Genomic DNA, 15,324 nt, shown 5'->3' with positions numbered 1-15,324 from the left:
TTGTAAGCTGAAAAGGACCGCTGTCCTTGGAGCCGTTTTGTCCCATCCTTTTAGGCAAACCTCTGCTCCTTTGCACCAGAGAGTCCCGGGCTCTTCGTCTTCTGCTTCCCCAGTATGGAGCCTCGCTCCACCCCCTGCGTTTGGTCTCTCTTGTATCTCCCTGGCACAGCCCAGGGCCTTTTAGGGAGTGCTGGGTCAAATTAGGTCAAATAGGACACAGACAGCAGAGCTGCCCCGGCTCTAAGCTTGTGGCATCAGAATGAAATGTTAAAGAGCCTTTAGGCTGTGTGAGATAGAGATGCTTCAACAGAGGGCAGTCTGCTTCAGCTGGCTTTAAAGAAAGCTCACACTAGATTTTTAACCATTTCGATTTGGTTTGAAACATGATGCGGGATAGTTAGAATTTCTCTGTTCAGACTCAAATATCAGTGCACTGGTTTAAAGACAGCCCATGTACATTATGTGAGTTTTCTTCATCACCTTAAAAGCTAGACGTTTTTCTCCCCTTCCTTTTCCCCTTAAAAATTGTTTAAGTTTTGGGGAATGGTATGGAAATATCTTGGCAGGGAAGGAGAGTATTTAGGCTGGATCATTTGGCTTGTGAAGCTATTTTGAATCCTCCATGTGACAGGGGAAAGAAGTACATTTTCTTGTAAAACCTTCTTGCATACCACCACCTTCCCCAAACACCCACACTCCACCTGTTCGGGAGGCACTCACTGTCCTGCTGCTGCCACTGGAAGCACTAAAATTAGGAAGCATCCCTCTTCCTGGAGAGGACGCTTGCTGTACTGGGAAAGTACTGTTAGTGCACCCTTTTTTGATTCCTTCTGTCACTCCCTAAGAGTTTCTCTATAAATTTGGAGCAATTTGTAGAGTAAAATTCCTCCCCCCCCGCCTCGGTGGCCTGGCTCTGATACCCAGAATGTAGGCATGCCGGAGGCTGTTCAGAGAGTTGGCTGGAACAAAGCGACTGCAGGTTTCTGGGCACCGTGGGGGATTCCTGCAGCATTTCAGGCTGGTGCCACTCTTTGGGAGAGTACTAATTTGTCTGGATGCTTAGAAAATCTATTTGGGTACTTTCTCTTTTTTTTTTTTTTGTAAAAGGAGATTCTTTTACCACATAAAGTAAATTATTACACACACACACACACACGCACACAAAAAAGAGTTAAAATGATAGCTAGTGTTAATGAGAGGCTTAATACATTTTTCTTTTCTTTAGAGAAGACCATGATGAGCTTTTTGGCTCATTATCAGCTGCTCCTGAGCCAAGGACTGGCTCTTTGTTCCCTGTTCATTTGGACAGCACCTGTAGCACCAACATTGTTTTGAGGTTTTTAGGTGCTGCTACAACTGCAATGAATAATAACTGCATGTATTTTTGCTAGTGTACTGCTCTGCAGTTACAGATCTGTTCAAAATGCAAAGAGTTCTTCAGGAAGGGTGCCAGAGAAACCCCTGTTAACTTGCTTAACCTTTCCTATTCTGCAAGCAATGAATAGGTCTGGACTTGAAGTGAGGAGTGCAGATTTCCAACAAACTGGCTTGAACAGTCGGGGCTTGCAGTCACGAGCAGGGGGTGTTGGTGGTATTGTACCATACATCTGCTGGATGCAGCGGTTCCTTACCATCTGATTCACTGAAGTCAGTACTGAAGGGGCACATCCGGAACGGATTGGTGTGAACTTGGCAGTGCTTCCTTCTGATACCAGCTTCATGGAGAGGAAAGCAAAGTGGTTGCTGGTGTATTTGCAACTACCGTCCCTAGCACTCTGTTAGCTGAATGTGGGCCTACAGGTTCTTCCCTACGAGGAACGTGCAATTAGGAGATGGCTTTGTCTGCAGGATGATGAACTTCCCTTGCAAAAAAAAATTGAAAGCCAATATAACAGGCCCCTGTACAGAACACTAATGGCTGTTTTCCTCAGATTTTAGTGGGACAAGGATATAAACAATAGGTTGTTTGTTGTTGTTAAATGGGATCAGGCTTTGTTTCTCAAGGCATAAGGAAAAACAATTACATGTATCTGTACTGTGTAAGCAGCAGCAAAGCAGGTGCAGTAGGAAGTTTGCATCAGAAAAACAATTACATGTATCTGTACTGTGTAAGCAGGTGCAGTAGGAAGTTTGCATCAGGCTGCCAGAGGAGCTGCTGTCACAGCCAAAGTTAGGTTCTGCGAGCTGCATGAAGTAAAAAAAAAAAAACAAAAAAAAAACCAAAAAAAAACCAAACCCGAGCAAACCAACCCCCCAAGAAAACCCCCACACCAAAACAAAACCAACAACAAACAAGCAAAAAAAACCCAAAACAAAACACCTATAGGCTGAAATTATCAGAGTAATTAATGTTTTGGGCACCTAATTCTGCAGTTTGAAATCTAATAAACTATAACAGTGCAGATAATGCTTCAGTCACATTGTGCAGAAGCATTGTCTCTTGTGGGTATTCTCTATTTCCTAGTGATCCGCTTTTTAGTTCAGAATAGGAGAGGTCTCAAAACCTCTCTTCCTTGTAGGACTTCCATTGGCAGAGCTTACTGTAGGAGATTCTGCTAGGTCTAAACTTTACAACTGTGGATGCATCTCCCTCTTTTCCAGATGGGAAGAATATGCCTAGACCCTCCCCCTTTCTGTTTTTTTTTTTTTTTTTTTTTTCCTTTATTCTTGAGCAGATGTGTTAGGTGTCCAAGATGCAATGAACAGAAAGTCAGTGCAGATGGAAGGCAGAACAGTGAGTGAGTAACAAATCTTTGTCTGACCCAGGTAAGTAAATCTGCAGGACTGATGAGTCTTTTGTGCACTTCTCTAAAGAAAAGGAATTACTGGAAATGGAGTCATTAGAGAAATCTGCTTGTACATTTGCAGTGAGTGTGTGCGCATAGGTCTCAAATAGATATTTGCTCTTGGAGCGCTTGTTGGCTGTGGGAAGTTCCCTGTTTTCATTGCCTGCTCCCTCTTCGCACCACCATTATTTTGCCTGTGTTTAAATCCCACACATCCATGATTAGAAGATGGAATGAGGTGCTTGCTCTCAGTAGGCATATAGGGATAGGATTATTCCTCCTACTGACTGTGCAGAAGACAAATGTGTTGCTGCTGAGTCACTCTTTGTAGGCACCATCAGGATCCTTGAAAAAGTACAGCTCTTCTCTCTGCCAAGATTTGGCAGCAGGGGAGAAAGCAGTAACATCTTTTTCTTACCTTTTAACTTTCCCTGTAGAGAGCAGATCTCACTTTTTTTTTTTTTTCTTCAAAGTAATTTTAGTTCCTTTAGAGCTCGTACTGCAACTGTCATTGCTTTACATGCAGTGAAACCGGCCAGCTGCCTGCCTTCTGCTGTTGATGCCATGTGAGGGTCTGTTGAAGGGGCCCTAAACATCACTGCGTTGCAGGAGGTGGATTGTGCAGAAGTCGGGATCTCCCGTTCTTGTTCCTCCAGAGCTGAGCAGCAATGAGCAGTGAGCAACTGGGGCTTCTGGGGAATTCCCTGTTCTGTAGTGGAGTTTGTGACTGTGGAGGAAAATTGCCTTGAAGCAGTCGCCTTCATGCATTGTCTTTTAGTTGTGTTTCATACTAAAAAAGAACAAGCTGGTTCATTTAAAGACAACCCTTCCGAATACACTTTGTAGACAACGTTGTAACATGGCACAGGTATGTGATCTGAATTGATTCTTTATCACTGTTCTGAACCCTTCTCAAGGTTCTTCAAGTGCCCATGCCCCTCTTACACTTTAGGTACTTAAATATTTAGATTGGTGCTCTTTCTTTCTAGTGTGTCAGTTGCTAGGCTGCTCCTGTTTGAAGCAGTTGCTTGGGCAGTGGCACCATGTAGAGTCTTGAGTACATTTGTTATTGGCCCCAGAAAATACGATGTCCAGAGATAGTCTTGCATGGGCTCGAAAGAAGATGGGCATCATTACTGATGTAATCTGAGTGCTTGTGCATGCCATTTTTATTACCATGTTTTACTGGTAGAAGTCCCCTTTGGCCCTGAGGTTTGCTCATCAGACCATTCATTTCACATTGTGTTTGCTTTTCTATATGGACATAAAATTTCCCATCACAAACAATGTCCTGCTACTTAATACCTAGTGAACAAATACAAATCAAATGCTTGCTCCAAAACCCAAGTTTTTTTTTGATTATGATATTTGCTATGGTCAGCAGTCTTATGAATCTTATCATCTCTTTTATGGGATTACTGTGTATTTGTTAGACGGGTCCCTAGACTATATCGGCTTCTAATCACACACAGCAAGAGTTCAGAGGCTGATGCTGAGATCTCATTTTCTGTAATAGCTTCAGAATTGCCCTTAGCTCAGGATGAATAGATGGCTGTGAATACTAAGCAAGGCAAAAATGTTCTGGGATCTTTCTTTTGTAATAAAATCAATCTGGTGGTTTCAGAATCTGTTGGTTTCAGAAGCTGTTGTGCTTTATTAATTTTTCACACTTTATTTTTGGCTGTGTGGATCCTTTCACCTGGAACAAGACTGGCAGGGACTGAAAAAATTAACAAGGGAAAGATAGAAAGTCACCACTGTGAATGGAGCTTCCAGCACACCAGGCACTTCGAAAAGCTTTAGTGATAATAGTAGGGGAAGCCTAGTGAATCAAGGGTGTACTACAGGGTCCTAAAACCGCTCTCCATCCAGAGCAGGTAAAACTTGCTAGTTGTCCAGTTAGGGGAAAAAATGACATCAAATTTATTAAAGCAAAAATCAGTATGCTTTTATTTGAATTTTTGTCAGTGCTGCTTTACAGTTCGGTCCGTGAGCTTTCCCCTGAAAGGCTGTGTTAGGCTCTGGCTTGGCCATTGTTGAAAAAAATGAAGCTGAGAAGGAAGCGGGAATTCAGAGTCTTAGACAAGCATAGGTCTGTGATCGCGAGATGCTTTTAAATAGAAAATAAGCTTTATTTGTACATTACAAAAACTCACTGGCCAAATCTGACCTGTCAGAGACTTGGAGATGCTGCATTCCAGCAAGTCTTACCTACAGAGGCAATCAGGTGGAGGAGATGAACCCCAGCAGGCACTGTGGAAAGAAAGAAGACAGCTCAGTCTTCACCAGAGGATGATGCCTACACAAGAAGAGGATACCACTCCTGGTGGGCCATGGGAGGAGATGTGACCAGAGCTGGTGCCGCCGGTCACCCTGGCAGTGGGGGTTTCTCTCCCCCGAGCTTCCCTCTGGGCTGGAAGCCAGCCCTCACTGGTCCTGTTGCTCACACAATTGCTTTTCTTCTTGAAGCCCTTACCAGTGTTAGGCATAAAAGAGAAAACAGGTTGTGTCTGCACTGGATTTGGGCTTTTAGGGGTTTTATTTTTCAGTAGTCAATGCCATTTATCTTTTATGGTCCTGCTGTACATGGATTCCTCCACAGCAGGCCCTGTATTTTTAGGACCCTATGCAATGTGGCAGAAATAGTGTTTCTTTCCTCTCCCACCACCCTCCGCTTGTGATTTCATCTGTACCTCAGTCGATCCTTGCTTGTTATTACTTTGCAGACAAGATTGACTGCTCCCCATTGTGTTTTGGGTTCTGCTTGATACCCAAGCCCACCTTTGACACCTTCATATCCAAGAAACTCTTTTAGAATAGTTTTTCTAAAGTTTTTGCCAAAATAAAAAGCAGGCATTGAAAGGAAGTTTCAGGAACTTTCCTTTCATAAATGTGGCTGAGGCTGTACTATCTTCTTCTATACTCAGGGAGCCAACTTGTCCTCGTTGCTACAGCATTTGCTGCTGCCAACCCCTTTAGCCCATTTCCATTCCCTCCCAAATGTATGGGTTATTCTCCGTGCATGGGTAGAGGCAGCGTGTATTACAACAATATGTAATTTATGAATAGGAATGCATGTGCTGGAACCACTTTTTTCTTCAGAAGTTAGTCTATGGTAAGTTAGACCTATGTAAACAAGAGGGTTTTGTTCACCTGTGTTTAAAGTATAAAGAGCTGCAGGAACTGGAAACACTGCATCTTCTTATTTAGAATATTTTTGCAAGGATATTTTGTGTTGAATATTCCTTAACAGTGCAATAAATTTAAGCAAACGTAAGGAGTAAGGTTTCTATTTGTGTCTTCTTGAAAAATGTTAATATGCAGAGTTGTGAGACTTTAAACTGCTTGTTCTCATTATTGCTGCTATGTCTTGTTACTTGTGTTTTGGGACTATTGCTTGGTAAAGAGTCCAGGACTAGAGTCCAGTTGTTTGAGGTGTGTCCACCTGCTCGTACCCTGAGCTTCTCTCCAATGTCTTGAGATTGTTTGTTTAAGGCAAAGGTATGAGAAGCAGTTTTATTGCCCTGTCACAGATGTACAGATAACACCAAGAGAAAGACACCAGAATCTGAAGAAACACTTCCACTTTAGATCCTGGGTTGGGAGCCTACGAACATTGTAGTGGATGAGTAGTTTAAGGACTTCAGTAGGACAGCAGAGAGCAAAGGCAGCTCACAGAAAATAGCTAAACCACCTCCTGTGTCTGAATACTACAAGCAGCCCAGATTCTTGCCCTCTAGTTGCATGTAGTTATGTTTTAAAGGGTGAAATATGTCATATTCCAAACATACCAAGAGGAGAAAACGCACAGGCTTTGCTCCGTGAACAAACAACTTCGTATGTGATGGCTTAAAATACTAAGGAGTGGGAAGACATATGCTTTTGTTTCATTTTTTTTCCTGTAACTCTATTTACTGATTTGCTTGTAGGTGTGTGGAAGTCTTTTACATTTACTTCCGTGCTGGCAGAGTTGAAGAGCCCTATGTCAGCATCACGAAGAAGAGGCAGATGCCCAAGGATGGGTACTCGGAAGAAATTGAGAAGGAAGTGGGTCAGGCTGAAGCCAGGCGTTCCTCGGCTCAGCGCCCCAGCTCACGCTCCAGCTGTACATCTGTGTCCTGCAGCAGGAGATCACGGCTGCCAGAAGTAGGTAGCGCTATTGTCATCGCCTCCATATTTTGGTGGGAGGGAGAGGAGAAGGGTCAGCAGGCAGGTGTGGCTGCCCTGGTCAAGAACCAAACGTATTGCAATGGGCTTCATCTCCCTGATGGCTTTTGATGGTGGTGTTGCTCTCAAGTTTATGTATACCATCATGATTTAGGCTGTGATGCTTTCTGTAGCATAAGTGGGTTGCTATGAAAACATTATTTGATAAGTGGCCATTATGGCATGAGAGGGAGCCAGACGGAGGGATTAAGCTGTCTTCATGAAGAGGAAAAAAAATTTACTTCTGTTCCATTTTGGGGTTTGAGCAAACTTTCTGGAAAATTCCTTGGGGTACAGTGTAGAGCATGTTTTGCCATGCTGCAGTAAGGAAGATGTACTTTCAGGAATGCAGTTTCAAATATGGACTGAGGATGTGAAATGTCTTTATTTGTGCCAGACTGAGTTTGGAATCAAAAGGCAGGATTCAGTAAGCTGGTATGCAAATGTGGCCATCTCATCTCTGGACCCAAGCTGTTAAGCCTTCACCAAGCAGTGGTGCACCACATGGACTTACCAGGACACATCTCTCTTACCATGGGACTCTTCATCTTGCTCCATGATGTGCTCCAGCTCCTCGAAAAAAAGTCTCGATTTGCTGGCCGGATGCTACATGAAGAACCTACTCCAGCTGGTCATAGGACAACCAGCTGTTTGGTGCAAGAAAGGACTTTGGCACCTGTGTGAACCAGAGGTGTGTTTCCGCTGAAATACAAAATAGCCCTTGTTCTATCTCCGAGGCCAAGGATCTTTTCCAGCTTCACAGCTAGGGAGGCTGAGGCTAGAGTGACACCTTACAAATCTGAATGCTTTATTCAGTTCCGGTGCCTTGGTTGGCAGGGTACCAAGGTAAGGAGCTAAGATTTTTGGAGGAGCCTTTATAATAATGTCAGGGTTGTCCCATCAACTCAGGGAATGGAAAACTTCAGCATGCCAAAGGACGAGTCAGCTCATAAGGATATTACAACAGGTTAAGGTCTTTATACAGAAGTATTTGTTTAAGGTCATAGCAGTAATTACTTGAAAGACATTGCTCCTAGACAGTTTCTGAGTACTTCACAGCTAAGGTAGGCTCTTCAAGTAACCATCTGTCACATGGGATACGAACAAAGCAGCTAAATCCTTTGCTGCGTGGTGCAATTAGCAGTATTTCCAATCACTTCACTACAGATGGCATTTGCTTGGGAAAGGTCACCTTTTTATTGTGTTTCTTCTATTACTGGTGTTGACCTTACTGGTCATGATTGCCAAGGAGAAGAGCTGTGTTCCAGATGATTAGAGAATTGCATATTTAATAATGATTTGTAACTCCCTATTACTCCTGACTTTTATCAGTCACTGCTGAGATAAATTCTGAATCACAGACTGATAAGGTGACCTTCTGTGGGTGAAGTTAAACAACCAGAGATAAGCTGGCTCACCAGGGAATTCAGTGAACCCACCAGCAAAAGCCGTACTCAGCTCGTGTCTCCCAGAATCCATCTCTATAGCAGGTGTAATTCTAAAATATAGAAATGAAAAGAAAAAAAAAGTGGTGGGGTTTTTTTTTTCTTTAATCGGTGGTTTAGGAACAATGGCAATGCCTATTAGAGCTCATTTACCAGAAAAACAAAGAGTCCTAACCATATTCCTCTTATGTGTACGTTACCTTCTGAAATATTGAAACTTTCTGCAGTCGCTTTAGCCAGATTATTTCTGGAGTAATACCTTTTGCGCACCGGTATTATTTAGCCTCCAGAGTAAACAGGAATGATGCATAACACGGTCTCAGCTTGTTTGTTATGTGTACACGGGAATTCTCATGTATGGGGACATGACTTCGTGAGGGGTGCATGACTTGGCAGTGATAAAACAATCTCAAAAGGCAGATATCCCACCATTTAAAAATGAAATTGTTCTGCTGCAAAAGGTGCTTTTTTCTTTAAATGAAAATTTGTAGCAGTTACTGCCATCTTCAAGAATAGAGGCTTTGGATTTATGATTTTTTTTCAACTTGCTGGTGGTTGTAGTGTCTCTTTCCTAATGTTCATGAACTGTGCTTTGTAGGTGGTCTTACCAGATGCCTGAAGATGCTTCTACAGTTGTTTCTCCCCAACTCATTAAGCCCTGACCACAGCACACTTTTCTCATTGTTTGAACAACATACTCTGAGTACTTTTTGAGTATTAATAGGGGGTTTTAAGTGTTGCAATTATCTCTTAAGGCACAAAAAATTGTATCTAGGTGTCTTGTCATAAGTAACAAAATAAGTGTCCTTATTTTTCAAGGGTTCTGGTTATCAGTTTAGAAAACTGTAGTATATATAATAGATAACTTACGGTTCTTCAGATGAATGTAAGATTTCAGTAACAGGTACTTGTGGTGTAGTTTAGCTAGAGCAGAATTCCCTCAGCAATTTCTGAAGTGGGAAAGACCTGGTCTTGAAAAAACTTAAGACACAACAAAAAAACCTCAACAAAGTAAAATGGTGCCTCCCGAAACAACGCTGTGAGTGTGCATCTCCGATGTGTAAGAAAAGTACAGCCTTCTGGGAGCAGGAAGAAAGAAGAGAAATGCCACCTTTACGAGGACTGTTATGGGATTTGGGACTGTATCAGGGAAGATATTTTGCCTTTTAAATTTTCACTTCTTTGCCTGCTCAGGTTGGGCAAAAACAACAATAATGTCACCCTCCCACATCTCCCTTTGTGGTTGCTTCGAACCATCTTTCTCACAGACTTAAAAGCGATGCTTCAACTGAAGGTTTGGTGGCAGTACTGAGCTTTTGGGAAAGGAGCAGGACTGGGCTACTGTATTAAACCAGAGTCAGTGTGACCTGGTTTCTATCAATGGAGAAATGCCTCTTTCGGAGGCTTGAGTTTTTGAGACAAGTTTGAGATTAATACAGAATCCCTGAAATTAAATTGGGTAATAAGATGAACGCCTCAGCCTATCAAAGCAGAAAGCAAGCAGAGTTCCGGGACAGCAGCACCCTGTCCCCAGTGGGTAGGGTTTTTTTGTTTCTTTAACTCCGAGAATATTCATTTGCTTCATTAGCTGATGGAAGTTATTTGTTCTCTTGCAGCTCTAGAGCCAGCTCAGAACTACAGGAAAGGTTTTGTAAAGGGCCACAGGATATCAAACGGTATTCTTGACTGCGCTCACGTGCTCTTCTGCTTTCAGCCAATGTTTTCTAAGACGCAATGTTTTAAAAATCTCAGATCAAGTACAGTGCTTTAAGAAAGATGTTTAGAAACAGTCATCAAAAAAATTGTGTTAAACAAGCAAATACATAATCATTGTCAGAGAATGTATGCATGCACCACCAAACTGGCATATGCAAAATTACCATATAAAATGGGAAATATTTTTCAGCTTATTGAGTGCTATTGGAAATTTAGATATAAAGTATTAATTCTTTTCCAAAGTAATTCAGAGGTGTTTGAGGATTGGGATGGGAGAGAGGTTAGCTAAAATGATAGAGAAAATCCTGTTAGAAAGTTGTCAGAGATCCTGAAATACACTTTTTTTTTTCTTTCAAAATGATGCTCAGAAATTAGTAACTTTCATTAGGAAAAAAACCTTATAGTCACAGCTAAATAGCTATAGCAAAGCAGGGTATCCAGTTCATTTGTAGGATTTGGGCACATAAACTAATTGAAGGCTGCAGAATGTACTGGTTGCTAAGCATTGCAGAAGTAATTGGCATAATCAAGAATTCCTGACTCTGATTATTTTGATGCAATATAATACCCTGTAGCATGACCTGTTAGCTTGGTTGGTTTCATTGAAATTCTGAAAGAAACAACTGATTAATTTTTACTGTGCTTAATTCATTTGCATGTGAAGTGTTCCTTGCTTGGACAAAATGCTAAGATTGAAACTAAAAGTATTGATTGGGAGTGCCTAAAATTAGTCCCTTAATCAGCATGTTGGTAAAAATTGTGGAGAAAGCATTCAAATGCTAACAAAACCTTGGGCAGTTAGCACTTCTGAACATCAAGGTACTTCTCTGTGAATGCTTACTCTGTGCATCCAGGGTTCTTATGTGTCTGTACCTACTTAATGTAGCAACACAAGACTCCTTCCAGATGCAGTGCCAAAAGCTTTGCCCCTACTGCATCTGGAGGAGGAGGCTAGGAAACAACTGACCTCCACCTTCACTTGCTGCAGAATTTAAATGCTGTGAAAACTTCACTTGAGGGATTCTGGGTAGACGAGAGATACAGAAAGTTGATCTGAATTTGAAGAATTTTATTTTAGAAGGAGTGTTGTTTTTAAATGCATGACATAGATATGTGTATAAGGAAAATAGGTGTATGGGAAAACACAGTGTAGACACATGTACAAGTATCTGTCTACACAGGCAGAAAAAGTGCAGATGGTTCTGGGTTTAAATTTCTCTGGCTGTCAATTTTGAGCTCCATCGCAGACCTCTTCTGTGAGCTTAGACATTTTGCCTCGACACACACTTCGCAAGCACTGTATTATCTGCCCACCCAAGTAGCTAAAAAATTTCAGCTTCTGTTTTGCAGTTCTTCATCTGTACAGAGGGCGAGTAGCACCCCTGTGCCTTGTGGAGTGCTGTGAGAGTCTGAGAACAACTTGGCTACTCTTACAAACGAGCTGTATTAATTACCAAAAGCAGTGTGTGTGTATGAACAGCCCTGGGGCAGGAGGGGGGCAGCAGGGAGGAAGAGACACCTGGGACTGCAAAGTGCCTTTTTTTCTTTCTAGCTACTTGGAAAAGTAACAAATGGAGACCAAAAGAGGAGGCAGAGTTAGAGTAAGAACCCGGAACTGTATACAAGGAATGGCTTTTTTTTTGCATTACACCCTGGTGGGAATCCCCAGAAGTATCATGAAGACAGCTACACCTGGGCTACTCTGATGCAATGTCTTTAACTTCTGCTAAGCTGAAGGTCCTGATTTGTGTTTTCTCTTTGTAGGTATTTTTATGGTCCTTTCTCTCCTGTCAATTGTATATGGCGCCTTACGCTGCAACATACTGGCTATTAAGATTAAGTATGATGATTATGATGTCAGCGTGAAACCAGCTGCCTACCTCTGCATATTCATGTGGAGAAGCTTTGAGATCGCTACGCGGGTTACGGTGTTGGTCCTTTTCAGTTCAGTCCTTCAGATCTGGATTCTCCCCGTTGTGCTAGTGAATTTCTTTGGTTTTTTCTTCTACCCGTGGATTCTCTTCTGGCAAAGCAAGTCCCCGTTTCCCGAAAACATAGAGAAGGCGTTGAGCAGGGTTGGCACTACCATTGTCTTGTGCCTTCTCACCTTCTTGTATGCCGGCATTAACATGTTCTGCTGGTCAGCAGTGCAGGTGAAGCTCAATGATCCTGACTTAATTAACAAATCTCAAAATTGGTACCGACTGACTGTGTATTACATGCTGCGATTCATTGAGAATGCATTCCTCCTGCTGATGTGGTACATCTATAAAACTGATATCTACCTGTATGTCTGTGCCCCGCTGTTGGTCTTGCAGCTCCTCATAGGTTACTGCATGGCTGTCCTCTTCATGTTGGTGTTCTACCAGTTCTGCCACCCGTGCAAAAAGCTTTTCTCATCCAGCATTTCCGAAGGTTTGCTGTCCTGTTTCAAGTTCCTTTGCTTTATTTGCAAGCCTCCCAAATCCAACGCACTTATGGACAAGGCAGAGGCGAAATCTGAAAATACTGATGAAGCACGGAGCAGTAGCAAGACAATAGATTCTCAGAAGGGGAATCCTCATCAAAGCGTTTCTTCCAATGCCTAGTACAACCGGAAGGAAGTAGGTGCCTTTGGAAGGTGGCAGATCACCTGCTGGGAACGTTGTGTATCTTGGACATTGTGTCTTGTGGATGGGATTTCTTTATTGCAGGTGTAGCACTGCATGACGACTGACAAGCCTACCTTTGCAGAAAACTTATTGTATGAGTACGTGTACCTGTGTGTGTTTGTGTATGGGCATAGAGAGCAATCACTGTTTGTAGACTTCTGTTTCTGAGTTTTTTGCACATAGGTTTATTATCACATGCTTATTTTGAAATCGTTATAGGAGACATCCTTCGAAAACTGGCTGATGCTCATCTTACTCAGGAAATCTGAGGATGGAAGGAAATGCATTTTATTTCGGATAGGATGTCATTATGGCATGCCACCCTAGCATGGAAACAGAGCATAGTCCTTGGCTACATATTGACAGTAGCCGTGGTCTGCTTTGATCAAATTGCAGACTTTTTTTACGCTCTAATCAGTGTAATAAGGTAATACTTCTCTCTGTGGTATAAGAGTGGGACTTTTACAATGCACTGTAGTCTAGGTTGCCAAGAAACGGCCAATTAGCCAGCACTCATACTGAAATGAGACTGTTACTGAGAACGGACAGAGGGGTTATTGGCTTTGCACTGTTTTACTCTTCATATCTGCTGCTTGTTAGTAAGGGAATTAAATTTAACACATTAATTGCAGTGTTCTGCAATAGCTCATTTCTCTGACATTATCATTTATCTAATACTTTGTGTGTGATGTTTTGGCATTAGGACGGTGTTTACTTTTATGTAACTTTAAATATCTAGAAGTTGGGCAGATAGCGTGAGCTAGTCATGTAGGTGCGCTCTAGAGCACATCTCCAGGGAGTAAGTCAACCCATCTTAAAATGTTCTCTAAGTCAGGGGATATGAATCATTCTCTGGAGACCCTGTTACTCAGTGTTAACCAGATGCCTTGACAATTAGTTTTGACTATGTGTCTCACTTTTAGGTGGCTGAAGTTGAGACAAGCACTACCCTGATTGTCAGGGGGTGGGTAGTACGCCAAGCAGGCAGCTCAGTGACTTGTTACTGGGGGACAGAAGACACTGAGTCCTTCTTTTTGAGGCTGTGATATGTTATTGTTAGTTTAATATCAGTAGTTCAAAACCCTCTGACTTCTTTACCTCAGAAGTATCACAGGCTTGAAATCTGAAAGAGGAAATGGAAGTTGTTGACTTTTTCTTCTATGCACTGTATCACCACAAATAAAAGTGCTTCTGTATTTTGCAAGTTGCTGAGAAAGCTTTAGCAGATGAACACCCAAGCATTTAGTAGAAATACATAAAGCCAACTGTGTTTTCAAAAATTAAGTGAAAGCTTTTTGCACTTTGTTTGCTTAGCACCTTGCATTTCTTCTGAGTATTACATATTGTGGCTGCTAGTGGAAACAAATAATTTATGACCCAAAGCATTCCTAGTATCCTAAGCTTAGCCTCCGTTCTATCGTCATGGAGGATGTGAAGTTCTTCAGTAGGAAAGACATCAGCATCATTGCATTAGAAGTGTCTTAAGTTTGGGTCTGAGGTCATTTATAATGAAATATGTCACATGCAATACTGTGAAAACCTAAGCTGGTTTTATTTTTCTTACTGCACTGTAAATGAATGTCTTCATACTTCAGTTTTATAATGGAGTTATGTTCTTTTTATTTTGCTTAATATGTGTCTGTGTGTGGTATCTGTATGCAAATCTCATTAAATTATTGGTGGGCGGTAATGGGAGATTTTGGCCTGAGCTTGCTGATGTACCTCATGTATCTGGAGAAGACACCAAACATCTTTTTTCTGATTTCTCTATCTGAGGAGCATAGAAAAGTGAAGTGACTCCTTAAAGACACTAAAGTATTTCTCTGTACTTCTGTGTGTAGAAGTATGGTATAGTATCTCTCTGTACTTTTCTAGATGTAGAAGAGTATTTGAGGATTTGATTTTTTGGGGGTTTTTGTTTTTTTTTTTTCAGTAAGGAGTTAAAGGAACAAGTGAGAATGTAACCCTTGCTTCCAAACCTGCAGAGTTCAGCACACAGGGCCAAATTTTCAGGTATTCTTAGCTAAAACTGAGTATCTGACTTTATGGTTGGATACTCATCAGTAATCAGGGAATTATGGTTGCTGCCTATCTACAGATGTACCTAGGTCTGAAATGTTAGTCTTTGAGGACAAAAAAAAAAAGTGGCTTCATACGTAGAAGTACTTCATATCTAAAGAGAGAGCTCTCAAATCCTTAAAGCAGACTTTGGGCACTGTAAGTGATGGCACAGTTGTGATTTTGCCATTTGGAAACAGTGGAAGCTTTGCAACCTCAGCCAGTGAAATGCTTGTGCTACAGCAAAGTCACCAGTAGGAGCGTTTACACAGCCAGGAGTCCAGTATGTATGCATAGTGAGCAGCATTTAACCTCACATATCAATGATGAAGACTACTGTATATGCATATTTTTAGAGTGTGCCATATTACTTCCTATTTTTATACTGATCTCCTGAAATGCATGGATAGGGAACTGGATATTTAAATCACTGAGAGAAGGAAAAAAAAAAAAAAAAAAAAA

The 15,324-nt window shown here is 41.8% G+C and overlaps 1 protein-coding gene across 1 annotated transcript; it reads left to right on the top strand.

Moving 5' to 3' along the window:
- Positions 1-3,250: 3,250 nt before the first annotated feature.
- On the top strand, positions 3,251-15,317 carry XK (X-linked Kx blood group). The gene is given in 6 exon segments (XM_035901744.1): positions 3,251-3,654; positions 4,964-5,114; positions 5,117-5,289; positions 6,716-6,846; positions 6,849-6,932; positions 11,918-15,317. Coding segments are annotated over 5 exon segments (1,353 nt in total). The 5' UTR covers positions 3,251-3,654; positions 4,964-4,973; the 3' UTR covers positions 12,742-15,317.
- Positions 15,318-15,324: the final 7 nt, after the last annotated feature.

Source organism: Egretta garzetta, unplaced genomic scaffold, assembly GCF_000687185.1.
Source record: "Egretta garzetta isolate BGI_Z169 unplaced genomic scaffold, ASM68718v1 scaffold70, whole genome shotgun sequence".
In the NCBI taxonomy this organism is placed as follows: Eukaryota; Metazoa; Chordata; class Aves; order Pelecaniformes; family Ardeidae; genus Egretta; species Egretta garzetta.
Note: the sequence above shows the minus strand (reverse complement) of the source record. Positions and strands in the feature narration are given on the sequence as shown.